The sequence below is a fragment of the Vigna unguiculata genome, chromosome 1 (assembly GCF_004118075.2).
Source record: "Vigna unguiculata cultivar IT97K-499-35 chromosome 1, ASM411807v1, whole genome shotgun sequence".
Lineage (NCBI taxonomy): Eukaryota > Viridiplantae > Streptophyta > Magnoliopsida > Fabales > Fabaceae > Vigna > Vigna unguiculata.
In genome coordinates this window covers 34,618,804-34,635,646 of record NC_040279.1, presented here as the reverse complement: position 1 = coordinate 34,635,646, position 16,843 = coordinate 34,618,804, and the positions used below count along the sequence as shown (strand labels likewise).

At 32.5% G+C, this 16,843-nt stretch overlaps 2 protein-coding genes across 2 annotated transcripts; one reads left to right on the top strand and one right to left on the bottom strand.

The window, feature by feature from the left end:
- Positions 1–254: 254 nt before the first annotated feature.
- Positions 255–2,319, top strand: LOC114162431 (expansin-A16-like). The gene is made up of 3 exons (XM_028046323.1): positions 255–456; positions 1,516–1,834; positions 1,942–2,319. Exons 1-3 carry the CDS (start codon positions 255–257, stop codon positions 2,252–2,254), a joined length of 834 nt encoding a protein of 277 aa, XP_027902124.1. The 3' UTR covers positions 2,255–2,319.
- Positions 2,320–3,400: 1,081 nt separating this feature from the next.
- Positions 3,401–13,120, bottom strand: LOC114184891 (WD repeat-containing protein 3). The gene is made up of 12 exons (XM_028072279.1): positions 12,813–13,120; positions 12,523–12,738; positions 10,927–12,054; positions 10,069–10,191; positions 8,789–8,970; positions 8,444–8,675; positions 8,088–8,297; positions 7,118–7,249; positions 5,222–5,290; positions 4,973–5,095; positions 4,143–4,193; positions 3,401–4,066 (listed from the first exon to the last, which is right to left on the bottom strand). The coding sequence occupies exons 1-12, from the start codon at positions 13,044–13,046 to the stop codon at positions 3,929–3,931; spliced, it is 2,838 nt and encodes a 945-aa protein (XP_027928080.1). The 5' UTR covers positions 13,047–13,120; the 3' UTR covers positions 3,401–3,928.
- Between the last annotated feature and the right edge of the window lie 3,723 nt (positions 13,121–16,843).

The window sequence follows — 16,843 nt, the reverse complement described above, 5'->3', positions numbered from 1 at the left end:
ATAATTTTATAAATTTAAATATATATAATTTTAATAAGATTTAAATCTACCATTCTTCTTTCTATTTTTTAAGATTGCCCGAGAGAACAGGTCATCATACTGTAATATTCCTGAAAAGTGGCAGCCTATTAAAATTGTCACACGTGCCAAAAACATTTTGCTATATATACACAGAGATACAGGTGAGAAAATATAGGAAAACATCAAAGAATCATCTCATCGGAGAGAACTGAAACCAAATCTCAAGCTTTGTCATGGCTTTCCTCTGGGGAGCACTCCTAACCTCAACATTGTTGTTTCTTGTTGCATTCTCACTTCCTAATGTCCATGCTGCTGCCCACAACACCAACAAATATAACAACAAAGCTCAACTCAGACACCATCGTCCCATTTTTAGGCCTACTGGATGGAAAGAAGCTCTTGCTACCTTCTATGAAGGAGACTCCCAAACATTTGGTACAATTTCTTACCTCATTTCGTTACTTATATCCAAAGCTCTTCGCTCTAAAATTCTTTAACCATATCCAAAATAAGATACAATGTGTCGATATAAAAACTCATTTACATTAGAGCTGTCAAGATGTGTTGGAACTCGCAAGCCAACCTGACTCACCATGGGTTCGGGTCCAGTTTAGTTGAAATTTTTTTAGAAATTTCAATACGGGTTGATTTTTTACCCGGCTCACTCAAATTAAACTCGTGATAAGCCGGATTGGTGTAAATAAAGGATCACACAAGTGTTTTCCATTAAGTTGGTCTTTGCATTTGGGTCATCCTAAGTTGTTTTTTTTAACCAAAACACAGATAATTTATATTTTTGTCATTTTGTTTTGTATTTGAATTGTATTAAAGTTTATTTAGATTCTAATTAGAATTATAATTTAGTTTAGTTTTGACTGAAAGAAATTAAGAAATTGTATTTTTTTAAGTGAGCTGGTGAATTAACCCGTTTAACTCACCAACCCGTGGTAGGACGGGCTGAGTTCAAATTTTTTTGGCTTGTTAATAAGTGAGCCGGGTTGGATTGGTTCACTAAACGATCATCCCGTGGTGGGTCGAGTCGGATCGGACCAAGTTACCCATTTTAACAACTCTAATTCATATAATGCATGTACCAATAAGTCAAGATGCTCGATAAGTGTACGAAAATTCTTAAAAAATATAATAAATATATTATTTTTATTACTTTTATTACATAAATTATTTTCATCATAAAATTATTACGAATATATATATTAGATACTTAATTAATAAATATAGATAAAGTATCATAAATTATAAAACAATACACGATTCAATTTAAAGTATGATGTTGTTGGAAATCAAATGTTAATCTAAATTGTATTAAGATTTTAGATTGAGAATACTATCTATATTTTATATGTGTGGGTTTGACTTATGTCTTATTGGTATTATATATTTGGGTGAATCTCTCTCCAAATACTCCACAGGTGCATCATTAGAAAGTTGTTTAGTATCTTGTTAATTAATGAAAGTTGATTACATTGCATGCAGGTGGAGCTTGTGGGTACGATGATGTGGTCAGGGATGGGTATGGCCTAGACACGACAGCACTGAGTTCAGTTCTGTTCAAGGATGGACAGACATGCGGTGCATGTTACGAGATCAAATGCATAAATTATGGTGCGGGATGTAAGGCAGGGGAATCCTCGATATTTGTGACGGGAACCAACCTTTGCCCTCCTAACTATGATAAGCCAGGTGATAATGGAGGATGGTGCAACCCACCACGCGAACACTTTGATTTGGCCAAACCCGCATATCTCAAAATTGCAGAGTATAAGGCTGGCATAGTCCCAATCAGTTATCGCAGGTTACGTAGAAATGCTTTTCATATATTTGCATAAGGTGGTAGTTAGAATGGTACAAAAACCTTTCCAGTGATATTTATTTAAGCGTAGGAGTGTTACATTTTTGCAGGGTACCGTGCAAGAAGAATGGAGGGATTCGTTTCACAATCACCGGGAATCCTTATTTTAATCTGGTATCAGTGTGGAATGTTGGAGGAGCTGGAGACGTCACAGAAGTGCAGGTGAAGGGTGACAAGAAAATCAGGAATTGGACAAAATTGAAGCGAAATTGGGGTCAAAAATGGGAAACTGATGTCATGTTATTGGGAGAGGCATTGTGTTTCAGAGTGAGAACTAGTGATCGCAGGTACTCTACCTCTCGCTGGATTGCTCCCAGTAATTGGAAATTTGGTCAAACTTTTGTTGGCAAGAACTTCGTTTAGATCTTTCTCTGCAACTTCCTCCTTCTGTCTATGAAGTCACTAGATTACTTCTCTGCGTAGAGATTTAGTTCAGCTCAGATAAACATTATCCCTACATTACTTTCTGTTTCCAGACATGTCTGATTTATTTTTCAGAAAAGAAAAATAAAAATGAAGACATGAAATATCAATAATAGTTTTTTTTATGTATTATTATTTTTGTGTACACCAATTCTTCTCCGATTCTATTTTTAATAATTTTTCAAAATTACAATACAAAATTTACGAAGGGAACACACCAATGTGGAAAAGTTAAAAAAACAAAAACACACAACCTAAATTAAAAAAAAAAATGCTAACATTGTATACACAATTAATTTGTAAGTACTTTAATTCATCATACTGTTTTAGTGCAATAAATATTATATTTAATTATCTTATTTTCAAATAATAAAGAAAATCACATAAAATAAAAAATAACATATATGCACTGACACACATTCTATCATATTTGTGTTTTTGTTAATATATATATATATATATATATATATAGCTATGGACTTTAATTAATTAATATATATTTAAATTAGCCTGTTTTAGTTTTTATTGTTTTATTCTCTGCGCTAGTTGTCAAATGATGTAAAATCTATTTAGTTAACTTTTTACTTTGCTGAAATAATTTAGTTTGTTGTTCACAAATTCTATAATAGAATTTACACTAAGCTTTTCTCCTTCCTAAATATTTTCTCTAGAGCTTCAATTGAAAAATAAGGGCATGTCCTCGCATTTCTCATTCCACAGACTCCGTGTTTGCGGTTTAGAAAATTAGGTGTAATACCATTTTCCTTTTATGGTTAAATTTGGATAACTAGTAGCTTTTAGTACTATGTGATATAAAATATTTGATTATACAATCATGCATTAATAGTGAGATTAAAATTAGTTAGTCACATTATCAATTCAAAATGTAACATTTTTTTTTAAAATTTGCTCATCAAATACGATACAATAACTCATTCACAATTCACCTTTTTCCTGTAATAAAACAAGTCTCAGAATTATAATATTCTAGTATGTCGAAATTAAAATATAAAATTTATATAGGGAAAACAATCTAGGAGAGAATTTGGGGAATAGATAACATGTATTTTTGTTGAGAGTAATGCATCACATAAAATATTACATTCAACAAAAGTTAAGCTCTTTATTTTCCAAGTCACAATATATAGACACAAGTGCCTATTTATCGACTTAACAGGCGATGCACTTAAGTTAACGGGGAAAAGTTTACTCCCTAACATGGTACATAAAGGGTATCAGAAAAAGGTGTATAATGAATTAAATTAAATTCAGGCAAAATTTATAATGTTCACACATATTACATGGAAATGTCGACCTTTTCTGAGGTACCCAAATCAGTAAAAGTATGCTGTGAAAAACTAACTCTTTAAAATGATGATGACATCTTGACATCAAGATATAAGCCGCTGATTAAAACTGAACCGTGTTGACAAGGTCATACGCTTTTCTGGTGATCGAACCTGTACTCAACATCTTCTTTTCTTCAACATGTATGCTATATTACAAAAAATAAGCTCTGAATCTGCAATGTTTCATCAATTTTTCCACCGTGATTGAAATACTCATGTCATTAACATATTCCAGCACATAACCATGTCCAACATACACGATACTTTATGTCTTTTTCTTCTTTCGCTTCACTTCTCCAGTGTGTGACCTTTCTTCTAAACGTTTAGATTGTCGAGCACGTATCTCTACCAGTTTTGATCTTGCATCATGAAAAAGAGCATCTGATCTAGATGCCATCAATTGCTGAAACATCATTTCAAAATTGAATCAGCGTCTTTATCAGTGGCGAAAAACTATTCGGCAGAATTTTTATACAAACCTGAATATGATCCATGGCTGCGAGGTTAAAACCAAAGATATCCTTCCATCCCTAGCAAAATGTGAAGACACCAAGTTGTCAACGATACAATCAAGTTCACCAGTTAACCATACAGAAATAACGAAATAAGAAAAATATTTAATTTCGAAAATATAAATCCTAATTGCCTTTATTGGCAGAAAATATTTTATATTACTAAAATAAGAGCTGGATAATGATAAATTAAATTTTAAAATTATCCGGCTACCTACATATTCATTCTGATCACAAACAAATAATACTATTTAGATTAAGGATTATCACCCATAACCATGAGATATCTTATTCTTATGAAACATCGTACGTCTGTAAAAGACCTATGTTAGATATGATAGTATGCTATCTGAGGACTCGCTGTGTCATGCATAAGATGTCTACAATCCCTATTATGTCATGCCTCTCAAACATTAGAATAGAAGATAATTAAGAATCATCAGAAGAGTAATTTTTGTAAAGTTTAGCCAGTGTTTCATCATCCTTCACAAAGGTCTATTATCTTTTGCTCGAATTTTATCTCTTCAGGAAATTTTCAAGAGTTTGAATATTGGGCATACCACAACCCATCTACTTTTTAAACCAAACTTTCACAACAAAAATGTATCACGGAAATACATCTAAATTCGAAAATTTATGTCCAAACAACGAACATACATTCCAAAAGTATCATAATTTCCATAATGAATTAATCAATTCAAATCTAAATATGCTTTCTGGCAGTAAATTTTTAATGTACCAAATATGACAAAGCTTCAATTATTTAAAAAAATAAAATAAAAACCTAGCATATTTACCTTGACCCTTTCATAAAATATGTCACTGAAAACAGTCAAGATAGGTCGGGCAGCTGGTGTGGCAAGAAGCTGGTTGTAATGTGTCTGCAGCAGCAGCGTACCTACTCTGCAAACAAGCTCAACCTGCAATTATCAAAAAAACATGAATAAGAGTATCTTGTAAAAATATCTAAAATTCTATACATCTATTATTGTTAACTTAATCATCATCATGTCTGATAACGTAATTTTTCATATATCAAGGGTAACCTTATCAGAATATGAAGTCCAGTCTTTCAAGTACGAGAGAAGCTTCAAAGCATCTGAAAATGGTAAAGCCTGCATAATGTAATGATATATGTTAGACTAGATTTGTACATTTGTAAATTACACCGATTTCTCTATGCTCTCAACCAATCTTAACATGTCTAGTTTGGAAAATTTAGCTAAATTGTACAAATTTAGGCTAAAACATAAAGAAACAGACAATTTAATCTTTTATTGTAAAGCCTTTCCTAAGAAATGTGTGCTCTCAATTCAGTCATCACAAGGAATGATGCCACTAAGATATCTCAACCGGAGAAACACTTATGCAATTGCTTTCAAGTCCAACTCAACCTAACCCACTTATATATTATAATTTAGTTATATCTCTAATCGATGTGAGATATCTCATGGTGTTGAATAGTACCTTGGTATCGAAGTAGCTCAATCAAAAGACACTATCTAAACAGCAATGCCTTAAATATCTTGAAAAAGAAACAAGTATGATTGACTATAGATCCATGCATAGTCTTATAGATCCAAATAATAAAATTAATGACCAAGTAAAGTGAACCTTTCTCAGATCCAGAAAGATATAAAATATTATTGAGAAACTTATCTATTTGTTACTAGACCTAACTTGTCTTTTGTAGTTCAAGTAGTTAGTCGGTTTATGTAGAATGCTTGTGTTGCTCACTAGAATGTTGTTGTTTGCATCCCCATATACCTCAGAAAAGGCTCTAGGACATTGATAATTATATATGAAGAGGGAAATACTCAAATGTCTAGGTATTGTGATGCTTATTGGGCAAGATGTTCCTCTAGATATTGTTTTTTCATTGGATGTAATATTATTTCTTGGAAAAGCTAGAAATATAATGTGGTTGTTCGATCTAGTGTTGAAGTTGAGGATAGGACAATGATGTCACTCACTTGTGAGCTTGTGTAGACAAAACAATTCCTCGAAGAGCTGAAACTTTGTAGAATTCTACAAATAAGAATGTATTGTGATAAACTAGCACTAATACACATTGCTTCCAATCTTGTATTTCATAACCAAACATATAAAAGTTAATTGTCATTTTGTTTGAGGTGTCCTCCAAGGAATGTGCATTAAATTTGTCAGCAAAAATAATCATCTTGCAAATATTTTGAATAAATCCTTAAGAGGACCTTAAATTCAATTTGTGTGTTAAAATTTTGGTACATACAATTTGCATTTTCGTCTTGGGAGTATTAGAATAGCTTAGAACTAATCTTTTGACCAACTCCGGGAAAGATGTAAAGATATGTTTTGTTGTACCTATTTGTCACCTACTGTAATTCGTGTTGTCTTTTTATATCTTCCCTTTTGTATCTTTGATGTGTGTGCGCGGGCATACAGGCATGAACGGCTGAGAGACAATTATCACCACGCATCCTTTCTCATATTTTCATTCTCAAGTTTAAGTACTTAATAAGTCCTTAGCCATGTTGTGTACCCAAATGAGCCCTTTAACCATTTTGCCTTTCAACAAATTATAAACTAAATATGATTTGCAGAAATATTATTATGATTGAGGATGAAATATTCAAAACCAAATAGAGTTGGTGAGGAAATTTAACCAAGTCGGATACCATATAGAAAGGTCAAGATTCAATAACTTTCTCCATAAATGGTTGAATATATACATAAAAAACTAAGAAAAAAGAACTAGTAGAGATCATAAATGTGACGTGCAGAAATAGTAATGAATCAAGAAGTTCAACCAACTCAATAGGCTAGTGCATACCAAAGCAATGGTTTAAAAATGAGATTAAGATATTGACAACAAAAAATGGAATGTGCCTAAATGCAGTACCCTGAAATGCCTTGTATTCGTGCATGAGATCATGCAACAAAAATGTAATTCCCAAACATACCAGTAATGTTTGCTCCAAATCATTGGTGTGAACCTTTGAAAATGCACTTAAAACATAATCAGAAGGTGAAAGCCCGTTCATAAGCGGATTTGATTGGAAAACAGCAACATTATTATTATTATTTTTCTCCACCTGAAATACAAATTCAAATAATTGCAACAATGAAATTAGGCATTAATTAACAATATATGCAAGATAATCTTCCATTGCACTTTCTGTTACATGTCACACAAGATGAACTGAAGATATACTCTGCAATCATCCCGGCTAAATGATTGAATTGAAATTTTAGTTTTTGATAGAACCCAAATGTAAAATTTATTTTTTATTTTTCTCCTGAAATCTAAAATGAAATAATTGTAACAATGACATTAGGCACTAAAAACAAAAATATATAAGACAATCCTCCTTATCACTTTCTGTTACATGTCTCACAAGATAAATATAATATATTTTCTGCAATCATCCATACTAAATGTATTTATTGAAATTTAAGTTTTCAATAGAACCCAAAAGTGTAATTTGATGTAACTAACCCTACCTACTGGAAAAAAACGCTTTATTGAACTTCCGGTATACATATTTTCAAGCCCAAAGTTGTTTACTTGTGCTGCATGTACAATTTGATAATTTCTTGCAGAAATCAAGTGAGGAGTCATTAGTTCTCTATTATACAGGTGCCACAACAGAGGAATTGTACACTGAATAGCTACCATACTTGTTTAGAAAGACATTGTCTGTGCAAGCATGTTTTCCAGATTCACTTTTGAGATAAAAGAACCATTTAGACCATGGCAGTCATCACGTGTGCACTGTAGAGGCTGGCATACTTGTTTAAAAACACATTTGTTTATGCATGGGTATCCATCTATTGCAAAAATGCAACTAACTATGCAAGCAAGTTTTCAGGTTTAACTTTTCAGAAAATGCATGTTAGATTCAGGTCATCTACAAGGGAACAAATGTAAACCTGATGTTCTGCAATGCGCTTTTTTTCAGCTTCTGCGATGTCTAATCTTTCAATAACCAAGTCAGTTGCGGTAAGGGTTTCCTGGGTTTGTTTCCCAGCTAAAGCCACAGCTCCCTCCTCCGGTATTTCTTCCTTTGATGCATACTTGTTTTCAAATGCATTGTCGAGATCAGCCTCAAACATTTCCTCCAACCTTTTCTCCTTTTCTTCCTGCAGTTCAAATGTTCTACCTTAATCCAGTGACATAAATTAAATGAAGAAAATTCAATTAAAAGTATTCCTGTAAAAAATTAGAGGCATGGGCCCTTTGTCCTGCTTTTAACAAGTGTAGGCCATCTCATACAAGTTGTGAATACCTCAATGAAAAACTGCTCTTCAGTGCGATCCCAGCGTCGGATAGAACGATCATGAGACCCAGTGACAATGAAATCCCCACGATTACTGACTGCAAGACACCAAATATCAGCATGATGTCCTTCTAGAGTCAAGAGCAGCTCAAATTTATCAGCATCCCAATATTTTACTAGGCGATCTTTTCCAACACTGAACACATAATGTGTCTTGGGAACAAATTGCACTGCCATGACACTGCCACATAAATAGCATAATATAATTCAAATATAGATTCATCCAGGCTCCCCAGTTAAGAAAAGAAATAAAGAACAGCAAATAATTATAAGTACTAATATATTATGTAGCACCTGTCAGCATGTGCAAAAATGGATTTATGACAGTCACCAAAGTCTAAACCCCAGATCTTTAAATTTTTATCTGCAGAGCCAGTCACAATTAAATCTCCATCTGATGAGATATCCATACACAGAACAGGAAGCTTGTGGCCATATAATGAAAGGAAAAATTTGAACGTGTCTGCAAAGTGAACCTGAATGATGAATGAAATTATTTAAAACACACTCGAAACCGTAAAATAGGACTAATGCATAAATACAAGAGCCACCAAGAGCTCATAGTGTAAAAGTACCCAACATTCAATAAGGCTCACATAGTTGTCCAACACACCAAGAATTTTGCATCTGCTACGAAAAGCAGCATGAGTAGAAGTACAATTAACTAACATATCCCTTTCACCTGTATCACTCACTATATTCCCAAAATAGCATTCAAACTACAGATGCATTTGAATAAAAAGCATTATTAAGTTCTTATTCAATAAGCTCTTATGCAACTATTTTGGGTAAGCTTCTTGGAAAAACACAAACACCGTATTTTGGGTAAGCTACACTGAGAAACTTATTGAAATAAGTTTAAGAAAAAAAACTTATTTTATGGGAGTTGAAATCTATTTTCTTAAGTTAAAATGAACCTTCATAATCTTCCAAATGCCTCCAAAGCCAATAGAAATATGTATATCAAATTATCAAATCCTATGAACGACAAACATCTCCTGACTGAATTGTCACAATGTAAGAAGATGTTTTTGATACCAATACCTACTCTCAACTCTTCTCATCAAAATACTAATTAAGTTCCCCACTAAAGAAATCCAACTCAAACATTAGAACTGCCACCTCAATAAGGTTGATTACCAGAGCCAACACCGACGTACAGATGAGCACAGGGTAACTTTATTGGAAAAAGGATTTTTATTTTAGAAAAGCCAACCTATATATAATATTAAATATTGAAAGGAGGCATATCATTTTATCAAATAAAATTGTCTCGTACTATTCTTTTGCAATACCAAATATCCAGTAAAATAATGGCTTTTCAATGTAATTATCAATTGTTCTGTTGTTCCTATTTCATTTCCTTAGATTCTCCTTTTGCAAGTGTGCGTGCAGTGTCCTCAATTTCTATGCCACTACATAGAAATGATGCTAAGGTTCCCAAGTCGCCAAGAAATGGTAAACGGTGAAACAAAAAAAAAAACGTCAATAAACAAAGTAACACCTGCAAGTTAGTTTTGAGTTTTTGGAAACCACAGATTATAAACAGAACAGGAATGATTAAGGCATCTAACCTTCACAGTACTATCCAATAGAGCAACAGCAATATATTTAGCATCAGGACTAATTGCAACAACAAGAGCGTCATCATTCATTTTCATGGTACTGACATTTGACACTACGAGTTGCTTAGTAGCCTGAAACAAAATAAAAGAAGTTGCTAAATAAACAAATTGGATAACCATTTGTACTAAGATGATTTGGCATGTATTAACTTGGAACTAATTAGAGGACACATAAAAGTATAAGAAAATTGGAAAAGAGAGGGTGGTAGAGCACATTCACATGAATTAGAAAAAAAAATAATGGGAGAAAACAAAAACAAATCCAGTATAAACAACATAAGAACATCTTCTGTCACCTTTTTGGAGTAGTACCACCAGAGAAAAAGTTATTAAAGAGAACATAGGTTAAGTGCATCTATATAGAAGGTGTGAGATGATTTTTTATTTGATTTTTATAATGTAAGTTTAAGTTAGTTATTGATAAATTTAGTATGAGAGTGGAAATATGGAATATTATTAGTTTAAATTTCTTGTACCGGTAGTGATTTAATGGGTTCACCGTCATCATTATGAGTATTCAGTAGTTTCTATGTACATATCTACATGGAAACAGTTTTGTGTTTACAGTTTAAGTATTTGATTCTATCAATTAAATATAAAACATAAAGACAAATACAAATGAACTTCTCAATGAAATATTGAATTATTATAAACAAAAAGAACTTTTAGATTTTTACCTATGCTCTATAGGCAGTATAAGATAAAACCAAACAAAAGGTTAAATTTCTGGGTATTTTTGAAAACAGAACAATTTTTTTTTCTTAAAAAGAAAAGGAAAAGGGAATTATATGAAGGTGATGGACATACTTGACCAGGCTTTTGCTTCAATTGGTACTCCCAAAATTTTACATCATGATCGGCACTTCCAGTGACAAAACCATTTTTATGAGGTAGGGCAGCAATTGAGCGAACAGAACCACCATGAGCTTCCATTACTTCAACACAAGTGCCACTTCCAATGTCAATAATTTCTATGGTTCCATCTTTAGTTCCAACAAGCCCATACTTGTTAGTGGGAAGAATTAAACTGCACAGTCCATACCCAGAATCAATGGTTCTTAGGCAAGAACCAGTAATTGGGTTCCAAATCTTTACTGCATTGTGACTGGTTGACAACAGAAAAGTGTTGTCTGAACTAAGCGTGACACTTCTAACATCAGAACGATGCCCCTGAAGATCAATAGCAAGCGTTTTTCTGGTTTCACCAAGTTCAATGGTGTAAAACTCAAGAAGATTATTGTTCAGAGACAATGCCAAACTAGCCATCGAACTTTTTGGAGTGATTGGACAGAAAGAAATGGAGCATATCTTTTTGTTAGCTCTAATAGTATGCAACAGCTTGAAAACATCAGGCACAGTAACTGCAGGGTTAGTTGTTTCTGTGGGCACATGAGTGACAGAAGAATTATCTCCTTTGTTAGCATTATTCTCATCTCCATTTTCTACTCCGCCCAAAGTCTCTTTACTATGTTTCTTCTCTTTCTTGCGGTGAACCCTTCGTTTTGCCTTGCGCTTTGCTTCAGCATCATCCAATACACGATATATTTCTACAGTCTTTCCAGCAACTTGGCATGCTAGCAGATTTCCTGACTTGTTGAACTGCACAGTTGCAACCCTATCCTTACTTTGTCGCTGAATTTCACCAAAATGCCTCAACACTTCCCATTTGTTTTGAATGGAGGATTCTTCATCACCATTTACAGAGTTCCCATCCACAGACTCGTGTCTGATTTCATAAAAATGAAGTTCACTATCTGCAGAACCAGTGACCAGATACCTTTCATCCAGATCAACATCCAGGGACCATATTTCACTATGATGTCCACCCACAATTTGCATACAGTGCTGGGTATCAAGATCCCACACTCTCAAGAACTTGTCTTTGGAGGAACTCACAAGTTTTTTCCCAGAATTCAAGAAAACGACATCAGTCACCTGCCCAAAATGAACGAAAACCACATAAACGAAACTGCCAAGGTAAGTTTGAGACAGAAGGTTTTGGAGGGAAAGGAAGAGCAACAGTCTCCTTTCAGGTAAATATTAGAATGAAATCAAAAAGATGACTGTGTCAAAAATCGTTCCATTATGCCTTATTCCCTTATTATCCAAAACCTATACAACTCTTTATATTAAGGCCCTGTTCAAATAAACCTCCAAATAAGTATTCACAAGAGAAGAAAACAAGAAGGTAAAATGAATTAAAATTTTCCCATTAGTTAAAATGAACTTACCTACTTCAACTTTTATATAAGATCTTTCTCGTAACTTCTCTAAAAGCTGATGTACATAAGTTCATTCACTTACATAAGTTTGATTCATTTTGTTTCTTTTTCCTTCTTCTATTAAGTGCTTGCTGAAAAGTCTTTCCAAACAGGACCTAATCCAAAGGTAAGAAAACCAAACCTGGTCACGATGACCACGAAGGCGAAAGAGCCCAGTCTCACCAACCACGTCCCATAAAATAACATCATTATCCTTGCTACCAGAGGCGAGCAAGGAACCAGCCTTGTTGTAACGAAGAGCGGTGACAGCTCCCTTGTGTCCATTTAGCGTAGTCTCACACGTTCCTTTATCAGAGTCCCAAATCCGTATGCTACCATCCCCGTAACCACCAGCAATCTGCAACACAACCATAAAACAGTTTAAGAGAGTCACAAATTCACGCGGCACAATCGAGATTCGAAGTTCATTACCAATGAGGAAGGGGAGGAGGCAATGGAGGTGACGGCGAGGGAAGGGCCGCGCGACGCAGTAGAAGGTGTTAGGGTTTTGGTGCAGAGGCCCTGCCGCACATTCCAGACGCCGATCTTCTCGAGTGCCGGAGAGAGGAGGTGCTTGCCGGAGCTATCGTATGATATGTTGGAATCCACCGAGGCTATCACTCCAAACGACGCCGCCGGCTCGAATCGGAGGTAGGCCTTCACCATGGTTTTGCCGCGATGACTCTTTCAGAGTCGAGGGGTTTAAGGGCAAGGTTTATGGTTACGGACTCTTGGTATTTTTCTTTTTTTTTATTTCGGCTTTTACTTCCTGCACCTTCGCGCACCCCTCAAATTTTTGAAAATGATTGTTTTATCCTCCAAAAGAAAAGTGACTTTTACTTTTCAAAACAAGAGTTTTTGGAACGAAATTCCAAACCTAGAATATGTAGTACGAAGTTTTCCGAATAGAATTTTTTAAATCAAATTTTGGGGTCTGGTTCACCACGGGTTCGAATCGGGTTGGATTAAAATTTCTTATAAATTTTAATACGGTTTGATTTTTGATCCGGCTCATCCGGGTTGACTCACCAACCCGCAGATAAAAAAATCACACAAGTGTTTTTATTTATTTTTTATTAAGTTGAACTATTTGGGTCATGTTAGGTTATTTTTTTATCTAACACATAAATAATTTGTAATTTTTTTTATTTTGGTTTGTATTTGGATTCTATTAAAGTTTATTTAGATTTTAATTAGAATTACAATTTAGTTTTGACCGGAAAAAAAATAAAAAATAATATTTTTTTTTAATTAAGTGAACCCGTGAACCAACCTGTTTAACCGCCAACCCGTGGTAAGTTGGGCCAGGTTCAAATTTTTTTGGCTCGCTAAAAAGTGGGTCGGGTTGGATTGGCTCACTAAATCATCAACCCATGGTGGGTCGAGTCGGGTCAGATTATCCATTTTGACAGCTCTAATTTTCAAAATGGATAAAATAAAATATATTTCAAAATTTCTGAAATGGGATTTTCAAAATAAACTTTCTACAATCTATATAATGTTTTTTTTTAATAAATTTTTTGAAACACCCTTGCATAAAATATATTATGAAAAGAATTTTTCAGAACACATGAAATACGTCTTTTTTTTCTTGAATGGGTGTCACGGCATTTTTTCTTGAAAGACGATGATATTTTGATTATTATTTTTATCCATCGTTCCAATTAATCTTAAATTATCACATTATATAATTAAAAAAAATAAAAAAATATTTAATTACTTATTTAGTCCTTATTTTTTCCAAAAATTTTAAATTAGTCTTCTATTTTGTTAAGTTTCAATTTGATTCAATTTTTAAAATTTTGATGTAATTTAGTCATATTTTATTAAATTTTTTTGAAATAAATCAATGATTTTTCATCAAAAATGACACTATGATTATGTTAATTACATCAATAAATCATATAATTTTTATTGACAACTTCAATTTTGATGAAAAATCTTGATTTGTTTTAATAAATTTAACAAAAATAATCAAATTGCATCATTTTTTATAAATCAGGACCAAATTAAAATTTTAAAAAAAATTAGAGAACCAATTTAATATTTTTGAACAAAACAGAAATCAAAAGAGTAATTAATCAAATAAAAAATAATTTAAAGATAAAAGTGATGAATTAAAATGGATAAAAAAAATAGTCAAAATATGATTCTTCCACATGAAATGCATCCCAGAAATATCTCATGTCCTACTCTTCATCTTCCTCTTCCTCTGCAATAATGGTGATGATGGACTACAGTAGCGATCAGTGTAATGGTGGTGTGGCGTGCATTGAAGAATGTTTGAATTTTCTTTTCTTATATTGTATATTGTGAGAGTGCAGTTAGTAATTATAAATTGTTGGAAGCAATAGCCTTTTGTTTTCATTTTTTTTATCGTTGAGTCTGACATAATTTGAGTCTAACTTTAGAAGAGAGGCTATTAGGGCAGTTTCTTTTTTCACCTCCATAGATTTCGTCTTGTACTCGCAAAAATTCTTGTATTTTGAATTGTGAATTTAGAATGTAAATTTTATATTTTAAAATATATAATCTAAAATGGATTTTTTATTTGGCACTTTGAAATGTAAGATCTGAAAAATAACTTCATGTATTTTATAATGCACAATTCAAAATACGTATTTTTAATTATACAGTTCAAAATGCTTTCTTTTATTTTGTATTCAAAATATATTATCCAAAATATAAATTTTTATATTCCAAATTTTACGTTCTAAATTAAAATAAATTATACGAGTACAATTTGAAATTATGGAGGTTGAAGAAGAAATGACCGACTATTAGTAGGAGACAATTTATCCCTTTTCTTTTTTCAACTTGGCTGATATGGAAAAAGTTTAAATTATTCATAACTTGGAAATATTTTGAATAATATAATTCAAAATTTATTCTATATTACGTGATAAAAAACTTATATTAAATCATATAATTCAAAGGATATTTCTAAATTGTGTAATATAAAAATGTATTATAGATTGTATAAGTACATCTTTGAATTGCATAATTTTAAAATATATTTCAATTAATTTGTAATATATTTTCACTTTCACATTACGCAATTTCTGTAAATGCATTCCATATTATATAATTTAAAATTTTTGAAATATATTTCTAAATTATATAATTATAATATATTTTTAAATCTAAAAATGGGACAATGCTTTCTGCACCGTCATGCTTTTTCTCTACATCCATGAACATGATAAAATAACCATTTTACCCTAAAAAAAATTAATAAAAACCTAAATTATATTCTTTCTTCCACTTCCATCTTCTTCTCTCTTATACCGCACAACCTTCGATTTTCGTGTTGATTCACAATTCGTCTCCACCCACTTGCTCTTTTTCTCGTCTACCCCCGGAAATTGGTGGTTTTTTCAAGTTAGGAAATTTAAGATTTTGTATATCTAATTAATTGTTATGAATATGAAAAAAATAAAGGGAAAGTGAAAAAAAGTCAGGAAACTGAGAGGGAGTTCATGAGAACTATAACCAGCAGAGGAAGATGACGGAGAAAGAGTGGGGAGACAAATTTAGGGGTGGTATCATGGGTTTGGTCCAGCGGGTCTCTCCGTAGGTTTCCCAAAAAAATTGTGGAGTCTACATTCCGGTCCACCTAACCTATTGCTTGCGTGTGTCAGATGCAGGGATCTAGCCCGCGCCATAAAGAAAAAAAATTTGCACTTTTGTATATTGGTTAATTTTTTTATGAACTTTTGTACAGACGTTTCAAATTTTTGTATGAATGGAAAAAATGTTATATATTTTAAAATGTGCTAAAATTTATAGAATTCATCGGCGCATGTAAAAAATATATAAATATGATGAAAATGATGAATTATCAATTTATCATTCAATTCCTTAAAATCTTAGCTTAATTTTGTGAACTTGTTAAAGTTTCACAAGTTATTGAACATAAAAGGTTTTATCATAAAAAATGAAAAAAAAAATGGACCAGCCCACAGGCCATACATAACCTATGCAAGGCGAGTCAGACTTTTGAGTCTGTATTTTGCAAGTCAAATATGGGTCGAACCAATCCTCGTTGTCACCTCTATACTAATTTGAAGCGTGAATTTGTCAGGATCAGAATTTTTTTAAATGTGTTTTTGGATGAAGCAATTTAATGACAATTCATCCAAAACATGTTTAAATGAAAAAATAAGAAAAAAATTAAAATTAAAAAATTTTAAGAAGTTATTTCACCAAAAGAAAAAAAAATATCGGTAAAACACTAATCTTAATCATTAGAGACTTATGGCACAACTTTGAAAGACCTTTCAAAATACATCCAAAATAGACGTCTAATGTATTTGATAACATGTTCTATTTTGTTGGTATATAGAACCATTAGCTAGCATATTAATTTTAACTATGCGAGTACTATTTGATAATAAAATATAACTTTATATATATATATATATATATATATATATATATATATATATATATATATATATATA

Excerpts from the sequence above, each read along its gene's own strand:
- LOC114162431 (XM_028046323.1), top strand. The coding sequence starts at position 255 with ATGGCTTTCCTCTGGGGAGCACTCCTAACCTCAACATTGTTGTTTCTT. Across the intron at positions 457-1,515 it reads AGGAGACTCCCAAACATTTG|GTGGAGCTTGTGGGTACGAT; the intron begins GTACAATTTCTT and ends CATTGCATGCAG. Across the intron at positions 1,835-1,941 it reads GTCCCAATCAGTTATCGCAG|GGTACCGTGCAAGAAGAATG; the intron begins GTTACGTAGAAA and ends ACATTTTTGCAG.
- LOC114184891 (XM_028072279.1), bottom strand. The coding sequence starts at position 13,046 with ATGGTGAAGGCCTACCTCCGATTCGAGCCGGCGGCGTCGTTTGGAGTG. Across the intron at positions 12,739-12,812 it reads CCTCCTCCCCTTCCTCATTG|ATTGCTGGTGGTTACGGGGA; the intron begins GTAATGAACTTC and ends GTTGTGTTGCAG. Across the intron at positions 7,250-8,087 it reads AGCGCATTGCAGAACATCAG|GTGGAGAAAAATAATAATAA; the intron begins GTTTACATTTGT and ends TTTGTATTTCAG.